This window comes from Esox lucius, chromosome 19 (assembly GCF_011004845.1).
Source record: "Esox lucius isolate fEsoLuc1 chromosome 19, fEsoLuc1.pri, whole genome shotgun sequence".
Lineage (NCBI taxonomy): Eukaryota > Metazoa > Chordata > Actinopteri > Esociformes > Esocidae > Esox > Esox lucius.
In genome coordinates, this window is record NC_047587.1 from 4345170 (window position 1) to 4361174 (window position 16005).

The 16005-nt window shown below is 44.0% G+C and overlaps 1 protein-coding gene across 5 annotated transcripts in view; it reads left to right on the plus strand.

Moving 5' to 3' along the window:
• ano3 (anoctamin 3) overlaps positions 1-16005 on the plus strand; it is an 88443-nt gene that overhangs the window by 39931 nt on the left and 32507 nt on the right. For all 5 annotated transcript variants that reach the window (XR_002198245.3, XR_003777435.2, XR_003777434.2 and 2 more), the window contains 6 exons: positions 72-227; positions 873-973; positions 1116-1160; positions 2832-2966; positions 6094-6200; positions 9600-9655. Coding sequence is in view for 1 of the 5 variants with exons in the window: in XM_020056792.3 (XP_019912351.2) it covers positions 72-227; positions 873-973; positions 1116-1160; positions 2832-2966; positions 6094-6200; positions 9600-9655 (600 nt within the window). In the remaining 4 variants the exon portion in view is untranslated. The remainder of the gene's footprint in view (positions 1-71; positions 228-872; positions 974-1115; positions 1161-2831; positions 2967-6093; positions 6201-9599; positions 9656-16005) is intronic.

A 16005-nucleotide genomic window follows, 5' to 3' on the forward strand; every position in this document is an offset into this window, starting at 1 on the left:
ATGAACATTTATGTAGAGGTGTTTGTAGTGCAGATAACCTTGATATGAAGTCTTAACCAATGTTCCTGTAGGGATCCAACCAGGGTCAACCGTCTGTCCTGCTGTTCCGAGATGGGAAGAAGAGGATCGATTACATCCTGGTCTACAAGAAGTCCAGTCCTCTGGTGGAGAAGAGAGTCACCTTCGAGAGGAACCTGAGGGCAGAGGGTCTCATGCTGGAGAAAGAGGTGAAGTCCACGCAGTAATGAGGAGGATGTTGTGGAAATTACCAAAGAATCAAAGATTTGTCCAGATACCAAGGAGTTGCATTTAATCAGTTTACAAGCAAGCGTCTCCCAGGGTTGATTGCTACCCCCGTAAAGAGAGCGTCGTGTATTTGGCTTTTTCAAGGGGAGATGCATCTGTTTTCAGTTAGAGTTGATAACAACATCTGAAAGTACATCACGGTCCACAACAGAACAAAGTTCTCTTCCCTTCTGCATTCCTATGACAGGAAACCGTTTGGGCTGGTAACAACATCTTCCTCCACAATTACCATGACAATGATAATTATGAGGAGGATTATAAAGATACAATAGATTATGAGGCTGATGATGGTTGTCAGGACAATGATTATGATGATGTGATACTGCCGAGGAGCTGTTTATAGAGAAAGAGAATCCGCAGTGTTCAGGCTCCAGCTCAGATTTGTCTAAGAGAAGAGTGTCCTCGGGTGAATACTCACAGAATATGACAGAAAAGGGCGTTTGATGTAGCTTTTAATTGGAAATCTCTGACAGAGACAGCAGAAAGCGTTGGGTATTGCAGTAGCAGTAAGCAGTTAGCGTGTTCTCGTGTTGTCTCAAGCTTGCTGACGCCCCTGTCTCTCCCAGCCCTCGTTGACCAACACTGACATCATGTTTGTGAAGATCCACGCTCCCTGGGAAACGCTCTGCAAATACGCTGAGCAGATGAACATCAGGATGCCCTTCAGGTAACGCTGTCACTCACTACCAACGCCCACTTCATAATGCACGTTATGACGCCTTATAAGCTGTGGATAATGCCCACCACGCAGTTTCAAAAGGATTCACGGTGCCGACGACATTATTGTTATTTGTTGGTTTTTTTTTCAGAAAGAAATGCTATTTTACGGATTGGAAGAGTAAGACCATGGGCAGGTGAGTGGATTTGCGTAATATCTGATTGAGTTGTGTCACGGCCGGCTGGTGAGTGAGCCGCTCTGTGCCGGTGAGGTCTCCGACGGAAATACCCCGGCAGGAGCAGTCGTCCGCGGTGACTCTCTCATCAGCTGTTTTAAGATGCAGCCATTATCAGTCTTCAGGGAACTGGAAGGGAGTACAAGTCATGTCATTGCGCCGAGCCTCCCGTCATGCTGTTGGGGAAAAGATCGGAAGTCGCTGATGTAATAAAATGAAGGGGCGTGGGCTTTCAGCGTGACTGGTGTGACCCTGTGCTCAGACCCGCAGGGCGCTGGACATCATAGTAAGATGCAGAAATTATTGGTAATCAGGGAAGTGGATGAGTGTCGCTGTCATTTCGTCGGGGCTGAGCTTGTGGTCGAGCCCCACGTACAGACAGATGGAGCGCTCGGCTTCTGTCAACAAAATAAGCTCAGGCCTTTATTTGTGGAATTGAGTAGATTAGAATATCATTTTTGTGACGGAAGAGCGAAGAGTGTAACTCAGGGAGGACATGGACCAGGAGACATGGACAAGGAGACATGGACCAGGAGACATGGACAAGGAGACATGGACAAGGAGACATGGACCAGGAGACATAGACCAGGAGACATGGACCAGGAGACATGGACCAGGAGACATGGACCAGGAGACATAGACCAGGAGACATGGACCAGGAGACATGGACCAGGAGACATAGACCAGGAGACATGGACCAGGAGACATGGACCAGGAGACATGGCTACGGCTTTTGCCACTGGGAGGTGTGGCACTGCAGCAGATTCGTTGCGACCCAACAAACTGGATGGTATTTTAAGAGATGGCCGTTTTACTTATAGGCCCTGAGGGATGCCGTAATGTGGCCCAGGGTCCCCGCACTGTTCATACACACTACTCGTCGACTGAACAACGTGTCTGGTATTAGACAGCCAATTGCCTTCATCACAGGGAGGCAGACGAACAGTCCCTTAGAGTGACTGGGTCAGACTGTCCCTGAGCTCCTCTGCCTTTGAGAATATGAATTACTACTGGATTGATTAGCACCACTTAAATCTTCCTGTTGTGTTTGTAAATGTTTAGAGTAAGCTCTTTTAAGCCCAGTAAGTCACCCTGAATAAAGTAAAGAGTGCTTGCTGCCAAGGATATACAGTTAATCATTGCTTCCATTGTGTTTGTGAAAAACATGCTAAACACAAATCAAATCATTGGCTTTAATTTCCTTTTACTCATAGTTCCAATTAAACTGAGTTTTCTGTTGACTGATGGCCATTAAATGTCAAATGTCTCCATATGATAATTTCCTCTGGTTAAACAATCCAACTTTTAACAGGTTAATGATCATGGTCACAATCCTATATATTAACCCTGTATTATTTAGTTTTTTTGTATTTATTAATATAGAACAATTTGTATGTTTATTTTTTCTATTGATCAGTGTGTTACTTGGCTGGCTTATCCTGGTAAATTAAATCTGTTTGTCTTTATGTTCCATCTGCCGTGTAATTCTCATAGATTATAGACAACAATCTCTGATGGAGTCGGTGTCCTCTGGCCCTCTCTCTGTCTGTCTCTCTCTGTCTGTCTCTCTCTGTCTGTCTCTCTCTGTCACTCTCTCTCTGTTTGTCTCTCTGTCTGTCTCTCTTTCTGTAGCCGGTTCCATTTGCGGTGTCGTCAGATAAAGAGCTGGTTACCCAAGAACCCTATGAAGCTGGACAAAGAGGCCTTACCCGATCTGGAGGAGACAGACTGCTACACAGCCCCCTTCAGCAGGGCACGCATGCACCAGTATGTTATAAATCTAACCCTAAATCTAACTCCTTCAGCAGGTCAGCATGCACCAGTATGTTATGAAACTAACCCTAAAACTAACCCTCCAGCAGGGCACGCATGCACCAGTATGTTATAAATCTAACCCTAATCTAACTCCTTCAGCAGGGCATGCATGCACCAGTATGTTATACATCTAACCCTAAAACAAACCCCTTCATCAGGTCAGCATGCACCAGTATGTTATGAAACTAACCCTAAAACTAACCCTCCAGCAGGGCACGCATGCACCAGTATGTTATAAATCTAACCCTAATCTAACTCCTTCAGCAGGGCATGCATGCACCAGTATGTTATAAATCTAACCCTAAATCTAACTCCTTCAGCAGGGCATGCATGCACCAGTATGTTATAAATCTAACCCTAAATATAACTCCTTCTGCAGGGCACGCATGCACCAGTATGTTATAAATCTAACCCTAAATCTAACTCCTTCAGCAGGGCACGCATGCACCAGTATGTTATAAATCTAACCCTAAATCTAACTCCTTCAGCAGGGCACGCATGCACCAGTATGTTATACATCTAACCCTAAAACAAACCCCTTCATCAGGTCAGCATGCACCAGTATGTTATGAAACTAACCCTTCCAGCAGGGCACGCATGCACCAGTATGTTATAAATCTAACCCTAAAATTAAAATTTGACATATGTTTCATTTGTTCTGCAGCATGATTTGTCTTCACACACACGTTACAGTTCACACCCAAAAATCACTTGTGCAAACTATAAAATGATTAGAATGAAGTATTTGTTATTGCGCGAGTGGTGATTTCAACCTGAAAAGTGCTGTTTAATACTACCCTGGGCTGGAGGCGCGATTCATTGAACTCAGTGCTGCAATTGAAACGAATCCCATGCTGTGGTAACAAAGCTTCACTGACACCATCCAAGCTTTGGTAATGTAGCCCGCAAAACAATTATGAAGTAAAAATGCAGCTTCCACATGTTCCACAATAGCCTTTTCGGTTATGACCATCCCTCCTCTATACTTTCTTCGATCCATCAAAAAAATTGTTTTTTTTAAAGATCTCTTTGATGAGAGTCAATAATTCAACTTGTTTAAATTGCTTTTTCTGCCAGTTTTTTTTTCATTTGGTGAACATTCTTTGTTCTTGGAGTTTTCTGATTTTCTTTTTATCTTCACTGGAAATATTTTTTAGATGAGATGTTGATATTTTCATGAATGCTAATCACTGCTGAAAGTCTTCAGGGGCATATTAATTTCCCTTTCTCTCCTTGGTTTCACACAAATGCAGTGCTTTACTTGGGCCCGAATGGATTCTGTTTCTTCTCATTTTAGGCAAACAACGTTCTGGTTCCTTTTTTAGACAAAGGATCAAGCCTTATTTGAACAATCCTTATTAACATATGCATTTTTGGCAGTTCCTGCATTATTTTAGCCCAAGTAAAGCGCTGCACAAATGTATGATCTAGTTACGGATGCACCGATATATTGTCCAGCAATCAGAATCAGCAGTTTATGGGCGAAAATGTAATAATCTATATCGGGGCGATTGCTCTAAATTTGCCCGTTTTTTAAACGGACTGTTCTTTCCGACGTTTCCGCTGCGTTCATTTTCCCGTGGAGCTCCAGCATCACCCATGGCAAAACTATAACCAGCTACAGCAAGAAAAAACTATTCATTTACTTTCTGTTCCTTTACATTGACTTAATGTTATACACATGGATTGCATTCCTTGGTATATTGATAATCTGTCGAGTTTACTCTGTTTTTAGGGATATTGAGCTCCTGGTGCTATTGTGTTATACGTGCTATGCGAGAAAAGCACATTAGAGCCCTCTGTCCTGGTAATTGGATCCTGTCAATGAATCCAGCAACAGTGCGAGCAACTTCAGCGTGTGCGCGGTCTTCAGTAAGGGAGTGAGAGATAGCGCGTTGAAAGATTAGTATCCAGGGCACGACATCTCATGAAGCCAGCTTTCCTTCATAGATTTTTGTTTTGTTTTGTTATTGATTGTAACAGAGGTTCAAGGCATGTTAGTTAGATTTTCTACTACAACTGCTAGTGACGAGTCAAATTACCTCAGGTCAGATTCTAGTCGGCTAGCGCGTGGCGGCACTGCTTGTTGTCTCCGTTACCACCGTTACTTTCCGGCCTAGCTGAACTTTTCAGATCTGTGATATTTTACATTATGTTTTACATTAGACTCAAGTGAGGTCCCCAAATTTGTTGTAAATTGAGCAGCTATATACCACGTTACCCGTTGCTATATATATTTTTTTTATTTTACTTTTTTTGAATCATTACACAGTACACTCATTTTTTTTGTTTCTTAATCCTGGTCCTGGGGACCCAAAGGGTTGCACATTTTTGTTTTTGCCAAAGCACTCACATACCTGATTCAAATGAAATACCTGATGATAGGTTGATTACGTCAATCAAGTGTGTAAGTGGCAGGGCAACAATTAGGGCTAAAACTAAAACGTGCACCCCTTTGGGTCCCCAGGACCAGGATTGGGAAACAGAAAGGGATGGGTTTTGGCTGCTAAAATGACTGGCTGGTAGAATTTGAACCCAGCCTGCACGTTTTCTGGTGAACCAAACATTTTACTCCATGCCTGGCCAAGATTAATTGCTTTCAAGACTGCTAACTATGTCAGAGCACTTTACAATCTTCAGAAACAATGTTAATTTAAACACTTGACATATTACTCCCTATCAACATACCAACAATGGCATTTGTTTAAGCAGTTTGGGTAGTTAATAACTTATTTACTACATTTATATCCAAGCGTTATATAATGTACAATTACCAAAAGGGAATATGTGTTTATCATGTAATGTATTCATTTTCCTGTCATTATCAGACTTGTTTTGTTATTTTGTTTTAAAAAGATATAGAAAGCTATCTTTCTTTATGATTGATTTTACATTTGTTGAAATAAGATACATCATAAGAAGCAACCATTTTTTTAAATGTAATTTATGCCAGGGTACACCGATACAGAAATGACAAAACATCGGATTGTGGTCTGTGAATATCGGCTATAAGCATTTTCTTATCTGTGTATCCCTAATCTTAATAATGCTGACTGATTGTTTCACTTAATATCCTTAGTTTTACCATCAACAACAGAGAGACGTTCTTCTCCAACTCCACCAGAAGCAGAATAGTCCATCATGTTCTCCAGCGCACCAAGTATGAGGATGGCAAGTCTAAGATGGGTATGGTGCGACTTTTGAAATGCTGTTTGTGTACATGTCCTATGTCACAGTTTGACTGAAAAGAGGTTTAGTTTATGTACAGCAGTTGGAATTCGGTGGCTTTGGTTATTCATTCATACCTTTGTGATTGGAGAACAGTGATTAATTTGAGGCAGATCCTGCCAGAACAAGATCCAGCCCCTCTCAGATTTTCCTCAGTTTGTTCTGGCACCTACCTTTCACAGATCCCGTCTGCCACGCATGACTTGTCTTCTTCCATCACTGTGTTCGCTTAGCACTGAAAACATTCTACTAAAAGCAATCAGAGTTCATGAAGTTGTCTATTCATGCAGCTTCTTGTAGACTCAGCACTGCCTGACAAGATTGAGAAAGTTTTTGCCTTTTGTTTTCTGCAATTTGCGCTGATGTGCTGTTGCCTATTCACGTCGATTTGCCAACCGGATCCATGATCTCTTGCACACCCCAATGTGTTCCGGGACTTCACGATTTACAAATTAAGCACTGGTTGTGGGTGGAAAAAAATGCTGTTTTGTACTGCAAAGCTTTTATTGGCGGGGGTTGATTAAAACAAGACCCACTGTTGTTGGTGTTCATCCAATATTAGCTAATCCCCTTCTCACCATTTTCCATCAGCCTGGCTTGCTAGATCTGTGTCCTATTGAGCAATACCCATGTGAGTTGAATAAGATTGTATATTTAAGCACTAATACAGCCGGCACCCAGCTTTTCCCCAGAGACATTCCTTATCTCCCCTCCAGCCTGGTCCAAGTTCTGTTTGTGCTATACATCAGCCTGGTCCAAGTTCTGTTTGTGCTATACTTCAGCCTGGTCCAAGTTCTGTTTGTGCTATACCTCAGCCTGGTCCAAGTTCTGTTTGTGCTATACATCAGACTGGTCCAGTTCAACCATTTGAATTGGTGATATATTACAAACGTACTCTAACTGAATCCGGTCTAGACTACATTCTCAGCTTTCTGCTGTTCTTTGCTCTGGTTGGCTGCTTCTTTCTGACTAACCTGATCCTGAATCAGTTTTTTCTAATAGAACAATAATAGCCATGTAACTCCTTAACAACACCCAATGTAGACACAGCTTCAGGCTTTTTTTGCTTTGGCCGACCACATCTTTGGCCGACCACATCTTTGGGCGACCACATCTTTGGCTGACCACTGCATTTCGTTGTACTGTACTCGTGCAATTCAATGACAATGAAGTTGAATCCAGTCTTATCTTGCCAGTCACTGGTCGCTAGAAGTGATGTTCTGAGAGACGTTCTAGTATTTGATGTTCTGATAATTGACATTCTGGTCTTTGACATTCTAGTATTTGATGTTCTGGTAATTGACATTCTGGTCTTTGACATTCTAGTAATTGATGTTATGGTAATTGACATTCTGGTAATTGACAGTTCCAAGTTGTACTGTACTGTACACACATTATCTTTCATTTCATAGAAAATTGTCAGAGACACACCGCTACTGCCCCAATACCAAAATGTTGACCGTTAGCGATGCCAGCATGGTGGCTGGCATAACTATATTCTGTAAATACACGGCTCTGGATGCTAGTATAACTGGTCTGGTCTGACATCAGTTGGTATCTGCTGCTGTCTAACAGCTGCTATAAAACTGGGCTGCTCAGCAGAAAAACCATCCAGAAGACCGTTAGGTGAAGCATCCTCTGTATGTATTTCACACATACATCTGGGACCAGTCTAATCTGCGTTGACCTGCTTTCTCTCTCCAAAAAATTTTGACCAGGCTTTTTCACACGAATATATCCTCCACTTCTGACAGACCTCTTCCAAATTGTCTACATTTCACCTGGTCCTAGATAGTTTTTTATTGTACATAAATCATGAACAGATCTGAAACCGGACTTGCCCCTGTCATTTAAACCTCTTGTCAGATGTTTTCTGGTTACTGTTTGACCTTGAAGGACTCTGTGATATTTTAATACCGTGTCTGCTCCCTCCTCCACAACCAATAAGATCAAAGAGTGCAAAATATCCTTTTCAAATCCCCTGCAATTGTGTGTGACCTTTCAATCTCATTCTCCAATCAGAGCATGACGCTGGCTTTCAGAGATGCTGCCAAGGGATAAATGTACCCTCCATTATCACACACAAACACACCTACACATACACACACACACAAACGCACACCCGCACACAGACACATACCTACACATCTACACACACACACACCTACACAAACACACAACACACACTCACCTACTTTCAAGTCTTACTAATGTCTTTTGTATCTTCTGTCAGACAGTTACCTCTCCAGTCCTACTCTGTGTTCTGCTAGTGACCCTAACCCTCCATTGTTTCAGCAAAACCTCCACATCCCCATTTCTCAGTACAACCCTTTACAACCCCCAACACAACACACCCCACAAATGTACAGTCCTGTCTAGAGTGTTTCGTCCGTCACGTTGTCTGTCTGTTTATACCAAAACATACATGTACAGCCGCTGTGTGTCTGTGTGTGTGTGTGTGTGTGTGTGTGTGTGGAACTTGTTGTTGGTCACACCCCCTGTCCCCCTTCGTCTCAGCAGCTCCTCCACTATGTTGTGAGTCTACTAAATTATTATGATTATCATGGCCGAGAATTAATGACTGTTGGCTGAACTTTGAATACATGTCTCAGGGTGGCATCTTCTGGGCACGGAGCCAGCAGAACCTGGACTTGAAGTTGTTGACATCGCCGGACCTATAATTGATTAGAGTTGATTAACACTTTTTTTACCTCTCATTTAAGTTCTGTCTTGAGAAAAAGGACACAGATTAACTGATTTATTAGTATGAGCGTAGGAGCTAAACTGAGCCCAGGTCAGCACTCCTCCACTGACAGACATTGTAGGAGGCTAAATTTGTATTCCAGGCTAAATGCAATGACCAATACGCCACTGTTCCAACGGTAACAGAGGACACAGATTGTCCGGCACACCTCGCTGAACCCATTGAGTCCACCTGCGCAATGAGACACATAGTTAAAGCAGCTGTGAGGCTACGACAAGGCAATTCCCCGTAATGTGCCTGTATTTGACTTGCAGCCCAGTAGCTAGAACAGTATAGACACCGACCGCGCTTCTTCCAACAATAACAGGAAGCGGTTATCTTGTGCAAGAGGCTGAGTGGCTAATCAAACATCACCACAGACAGCGAGGCAGCCTGGGGGATGCTGAACAGAGCGTGCTCATTACAGAGTTTCTCTGTTACGTAACGCCGTGTCGCGATCACTATTGGAATGGTGAACGCTTCAGATAACAGCCTCACCTGGGGCCTCTGTTTTAATTTGCGACGATTCAATCTTATGTGTGTTTTGAATTATAACTTGGTATTTCCCGCGTAATGTTGGAATCGGTATGAAGTGTGTTTTTCTTCTGTCGTAGGTATCAACAGGTTACTGGGCAATGGGACGTATGAGGCAGCATTTCCTCCACATGAGGTGAGAACCGCCATGTTCTTTAAGATGGTCATGCACCATAAATGGAACTCCAGGCGTTTCTGCTAGCCGTTTTCCAGGGATTTGAATGACCTCGTTCATTCGCCCGAGCACTGCCTTTTTAGTCGGCAGGATTTGATCATGTTACATGGAGACCTGTGATGGTTTAAACTGACATTACAAACATGACGATTGTTCTACTGTGCAGAAACCCTTTGGGAGAGATACATTTGCTTTAGTCGGCAGGATTTATTTTAACCCAAACTTCACCTGTTACTTAAGTATATAATTAGGGTGGTGTTAATCTTGTCCACCAGCCATCTCTTTTCCCTCTGTCTGGTCACAAAGCACCTCAAAGTGGAACTTGAATCGTAATGCAAAGCGGACGAAACACCCACAACGTTAGATTCTCAGTCTATCGTTGTGTAGTGTGACTCTTGGTTTCTGCTTGATTCCATGGCCACAAAGTGTTATTCCCTGTTGAAATGGGTTGTGTCATCAACATTTATGAGAACAAAAATGTACATTGTTAGGAATAGACAGAGGTTCAAAGGTGTGGTTAGGTTAAGGCTTCTAGAATAACTGTAAGACTGTAGACATACACACGTTTTCTACTAGCTATAGAAGACAGGACCCTCCCTCTACTGCCTCCCAGTGTTCCATGTGACAGCAATTCAATCCAGTGAACGAGGTTAGACTAGTGTCTCCCTGTCTCCTGTTAGTGTTGTAGAGGTTAGACTAGTGTCTCCCTGTCTCCTGTTAGTGTTTTAGAGGTTAGACTAGTGTCTCCCTGTCTCCTGTTAGTGTTGTAGAGGTTAGACTAGTGTCTCCCTGTCTCCTGTTAGTGTTGTAGAGGTTAGACTAGTGTCTCCCTGTCTCCTGTTAGTGTTGTAGAGGTTAGACTAGTGTCTCCCTGTCTCCTGTTAGTGTTTTAGAGGTTAGACTAGTGTCTCCCTGTCTCCTGTTAGTGTTGTAGAGGTTAGACTAGTGTCTCCCTGTCTCCTGTTAGTGTTGTAGAGGTTAGACTAGTGTCTCCCTGTCTCCTGTTAGTGTTGTAGAGGTTAGACTAGTGTCTCCCTGTCTCCTGTTAGTGTTGTAGAGGTTAGACTAGTGTCTCCCTGTCTCCTGTTAGTGTTGTAGAGGTTAGACTAGTGTCTCCCTGTCTCCTGTTAGTGTTGTAGAGGTTAGACTAGTGTCTCCCTGTCTCCTGTTAGTGTTGTAGAGGTTAGACTAGTGTCTCCCTGTCTCCTGTTAGTGTTGTAGAGGTTAGACTAGTGTCTCCCTGTCTCCTGTTAGTGTGGTAGAGGTTAGACTAGTGTCTCCCTGTCTCCTGTTAGTGTTGTAGATGTTAGACTAGTGTCTCCCTGTCTCCTGTTAGTGTTGTAGAGGTTAGACTAGTGTCTCCCTGTCTCCTGTTAGTGTTGTAGAGGTTAGACTAGTGTCTCCCTGTCTCCTGTTAGTGTTGTAGAGGTTAGACTAGTGTCTCCCTGTCTCCTGTTAGTGTTGTAGAGGTTAGACTAGTGTCTCCCTGTCTCCTGTTAGTGTTGTAGAGGTTAGACTAGTGTCTCCCTGTCTCCTGTTAGTGTGGTAGAGGTTAGACTAGTGTCTCCCTGTCTCCTGTTAGTGTTGTAGAGGTTAGACTAGTGTCTCCCTGTCTCCTGTTAGTGTTGTAGAGGTTAGACTAGTGTCTCCCTGTCTCCTGTTAGTGTTGTAGAGGTTAGACTAGTGTCTCCCTGTCTCCTGTTAGTGTTGTAGAGGTTAGACTAGTGTCTCCCTGTCTCCTGTTAGTGTTGTAGAGGTTAGACGAGTGTCTCCCTGTCTCCTGTTAGTGTTGTAGAGGTTAGACTAGTGTCTCCCTGTCTCCTGTTAGTGTTGTAGAGGTTAGACTAGTGTCTCCCTGTCTCCTGTTAGTGTGGTAGAGGTTAGACTAGTGTCTCCCTGTCTCCTGTTAGTGTTGTAGATGTTAGACTAGTGTCTCCCTGTCTCCTGTTAGTGTTGTAGAGGTTAGACTAGTGTCTCCCTGTCTCCTGTTAGTGTTGTAGAGGTTAGACTAGTGTCTCCCTGTCTCCTGTTAGTGTTGTAGAGGTTAGACTAGTGTCTCCCTGTCTCCTGTTAGTGTTGTAGAGGTTAGACTAGTGTCTCCCTGTCTCCTGTTAGTGTTGTAGAGGTTAGACTAGTGTCTCCCTGTCTCCTGTTAGTGTTGTAGAGGTTAGACTAGTGTCTCCCTGTCTCCTGTTAGTGTTGTAGAGGTTAGACTAGTGTCTCCCTGTCTCCTGTTAGTGTTGTAGAGGTTAGACTAGTGTCTCCCTGTCTCCTGTTAGTGTTGTAGAGGTTAGACTAGTGTCTCCCTGTCTCCTGTTAGTGTTGTAGAGGTTAGACTAGTGTCTCCCTGTCTCCTGTTAGTGTTGTAGAGGTTAGACTAGTGTCTCCCTGTCTCCTGTTAGTGTTGTAGAGGTTAGACTAGTGTCTCCCTGTCTCCTGTTAGTGTTGTAGAGGTTAGACTAGTGTCTCCCTGTCTCCTGTTAGTGTTGTAGAGGTTAGACTAGTGTCTCCCTGTCTCCTGTTAGTGTTGTAGAGGTTAGACTAGTGTCTCCCTGTCTCCTGTTAGTGTTGTAGAGGTTAGACTAGTGTCTCCCTGTCTCCTGTTAGTGTTGTAGAGGTTAGACTAGTGTCTCCCTGTCTCCTGTTAGTGTTGTAGAGGTTAGACTAGTGTCTCCCTGTCTCCTGTTAGTGTTGTAGAGGTTAGACTAGTGTCTCCCTGTCTCCTGTTAGTGTTGTAGAGGTTAGACTAGTGTCTCCCTGTCTCCTGTTAGTGTTGTAGAGGTTAGACTAGTGTCTCCCTGTCTCCTGTTAGTGTTGTAGAGGTTAGACTAGTGTCTCCCTGTCTCCTGTTAGTGTTGTAGAGGTTAGACTAGTGTCTCCCTGTCTCCTGTTAGTGTTGTAGAGGTTAGACTAGTGTCTCCCTGTCTCCTGTTAGTGTTGTAGAGGTTAGACTAGTGTCTCCCTGTCTCCTGTTAGTGTTGTAGAGGTTAGACTAGTGTCTCCCTGTCTCCTGTTAGTGTTGTAGAGGTTAGACTAGTGTCTCCCTGTCTCCTGTTAGTGTTGTAGAGGTTAGACTAGTGTCTCCCTGTCTCCTGTTAGTGTTGTAGAGGTTAGACTAGTGTCTCCCTGTCTCCTGTTAGTGTTGTAGAGGTTAGACTAGTGTCTCCCTGTCTCCTGTTAGTGTTGTAGAGGTTAGACTAGTGTCTCCCTGTCTCCTGTTAGTGTTGTAGAGGTTAGACTAGTGTCTCCCTGTCTCCTGTTAGTGTTGTAGAGGTTAGACTAGTGTCTCCCTGTCTCCTGTTAGTGTTGTAGAGGTTAGACTAGTGTCTCCCTGTCTCCTGTTAGTGTTGTAGAGGTTAGACTAGTGTCTCCCTGTCTCCTGTTAGTGTTGTAGAGGTTAGACTAGTGTCTCCCTGTCTCCTGTTAGTGTTGTAGAGGTTAGACTAGTGTCTCCCTGTCTCCTGTTAGTGTTGTAGAGGTTAGACTAGTGTCTCCCTGTCTCCTGTTAGTGTTGTAGAGGTTAGACTAGTGTCTCCCTGTCTCCTGTTAGTGTTGTAGAGGTTAGACTAGTGTCTCCCTGTCTCCTGTTAGTGTTGTAGAGGTTAGACTAGTGTCTCCCTGTCTCCTGTTAGTGTTGTAGAGGTTAGACTAGTGTCTCCCTGTCTCCTGTTAGTGTTGTAGAGGTTAGACTAGTGTCTCCCTGTCTCCTGTTAGTGTTGTAGAGGTTAGACTAGTGTCTCCCTGTCTCCTGTTAGTGTTGTAGAGGTTAGACTAGTGTCTCCCTGTCTCCTGTTAGTGTTGTAGAGGTTAGACTAGTGTCTCCCTGTCTCCTGTTAGTGTTGTAGAGGTTAGACTAGTGTCTCCCTGTCTCCTGTTAGTGTTGTAGAGGTTAGACTAGTGTCTCCCTGTCTCCTGTTAGTGTTGTAGAGGTTAGACTAGTGTCTCCCTGTCTCCTGTTAGTGTTGTAGAGGTTAGACTAGTGTCTCCCTGTCTCCTGTTAGTGTTGTAGAGGTTAGACTAATGTCTCCCTGTCTCCTGTTAGTGTTGTAGAGGTTAGACTAGTGTCTCCCTGTCTCCTGTTAGTGTTGTAGAGGTTAGACTAGTGTCTCCCTGTCTCCTGTTAGTGTTGTAGAGGTTAGACTAGTGTCTCCCTGTCTCCTGTTAGTGTTGTAGAGGTTAGACTAGTGTCTTCCTGTCTCCTGTTAGTGTTGTAGAGGTTAGACTAGTGTCTCCCTGTCTCCTGTTAGTGTTGTAGAGGTTAGACTAGTGTCTCCCTGTCTCCTGTTAGTGTTGTAGAGGTTAGACTAGTGTCTCCCTGTCTCCTGTTAGTGTTGTAGAGGTTAGACTAGTGTCTCCCTGTCTCCTGTTAGTGTTGTAGAGGGTTAGACTAGTGTCTCCCTGTCTCCTGTTAGTGTTGTAGAGGTTAGACTAGTGTCTCCCTGTCTCCTGTTAGTGTTGTAGAGGTTAGACTAGTGTCTCCCTGTCTCCTGTTAGTGTTGTAGAGGTTAGACTAGTGTCTCCCTGTCTCCTGTTAGTGTTGTAGAGGTTAGACTAGTGTCTCCCTGTCTCCTGTTAGTGTTGTAGAGGTTAGACTAGTGTCTCCCTGTCTCCTGTTAGTGTTGTAGAGGTTAGACTAGTGTCTCCCTGTCTCCTGTTAGTGTTGTAGAGGTTAGACTAGTGTCTCCCTGTCTCCTGTTAGTGTTGTAGAGGTTAGACTAGTGTCTCCCTGTCTCCTGTTAGTGTTGTAGAGGTTAGACTAGTGTCTCCCTGTCTCCTGTTAGTGTTGTAGAGGTTAGACTAGTGTCTCCCTGTCTCCTGTTAGTGTTGTAGAGGTTAGACTAGTGTCTCCCTGTCTCCTGTTAGTGTTGTAGAGGTTAGACTAGTGTCTCCCTGTCTCCTGTTAGTGTTGTAGAGGTTAGACTAGTGTCTCCCTGTCTCCTGTTAGTGTTGTAGAGGTTAGACTAGTGTCTCCCTGTCTCCTGTTAGTGTTGTAGAGGTTAGACTAGTGTCTCCCTGTCTCCTGTTAGTGTTGTAGAGGTTAGACTAGTGTCTCCCTGTCTCCTGTTAGTGTGGTAGAGGTTAGACTAGTGTCTCCCTGTCTCCTGTTAGTGTTGTAGAGGTTAGACTAGTGTCTCCCTGTCTCCTGTTAGTGTTGTAGAGGTTAGACTAGTGTCTCCCTGTCTCCTGTTAGTGTTGTAGAGGTTAGACTAGTGTCTCCCTGTCTCCTGTTAGTGTTGTAGAGGTTAGACTAGTGTCTCCCTGTCTCCTGTTAGTGTTGTAGAGGTTAGACTAGTGTCTCCCTGTCTCCTGTTAGTGTTGTAGAGGTTAGACTAGTGTCTCCCTGTCTCCTGTTAGTGTTGTAGAGGTTAGACTAGTGTCTCCCTGTCTCCTGTTAGTGTTGTAGAGGTTAGACTAGTGTCTCCCTGTCTCCTGTTAGTGTTGTAGAGGTTAGACTAGTGTCTCCCTGTCTCCTGTTAGTGTTGTAGAGGTTAGACTAGTGTCTCCCTGTCTCCTGTTAGTGTTGTAGAGGTTAGACTAGTGTCTCCCTGTCTCCTGTTAGTGTTGTAGAGGTTAGACTAGTGTCTCCCTGTCTCCTGTTAGTGTTGTAGAGGTTAGACTAGTGTCTCCCTGTCTCCTGTTAGTGTTGTAGAGGTTAGACTAGTGTCTCCCTGTCTCCTGTTAGTGTTTTAGAGGTTAGACTAGTGTCTCCCTGTCTCCTGTTAGTGTTGTAGAGGTTAGACTAGTGTCTCCCTGTCTCCTGTTAGTGTTGTAGAGGTTAGACTAGTGTCTCCCTGTCTCCTGTTAGTGTTGTAGAGGTTAGACTAGTGTCTCCCTGTCTCCTGTTAGTGTTGTAGAGGTTAGACTAGTGTCTCCCTGTCTCCTGTTAGTGTTGTAGAGGTTAGACTAGTGTCTCCCTGTCTCCTGTTAGTGTTGTAGAGGTTAGACTAGTGTCTCCCTGTCTCCTGTTAGTGTTGTAGAGGTTAGACTAGTGTCTCCCTGTCTCCTGTTAGTGTTGTAGAGGTTAGACTAGTGTCTCCCTGTCTCCTGTTAGTGTTGTAGAGGTTAGACTAGTGTCTCCCTGTCTCCTGTTAGTGTTGTAGAGGTTAGACTAGTGTCTCCCTGTCTCCTGTTAGTGTTGTAGAGGTTAGACTAGTGTCTCCCTGTCTCCTGTTAGTGTTGTAGAGGTTAGACTAGTGTCTCCCTGTCTCCTGTTAGTGTTGTAGAGGTTAGACTAGTGTCTCCCTGTCTCCTGTTAGTGTTGTAGAGGTTAGACTAGTGTCTCCCTGTCTCCTGTTAGTGTTGTAGAGGTT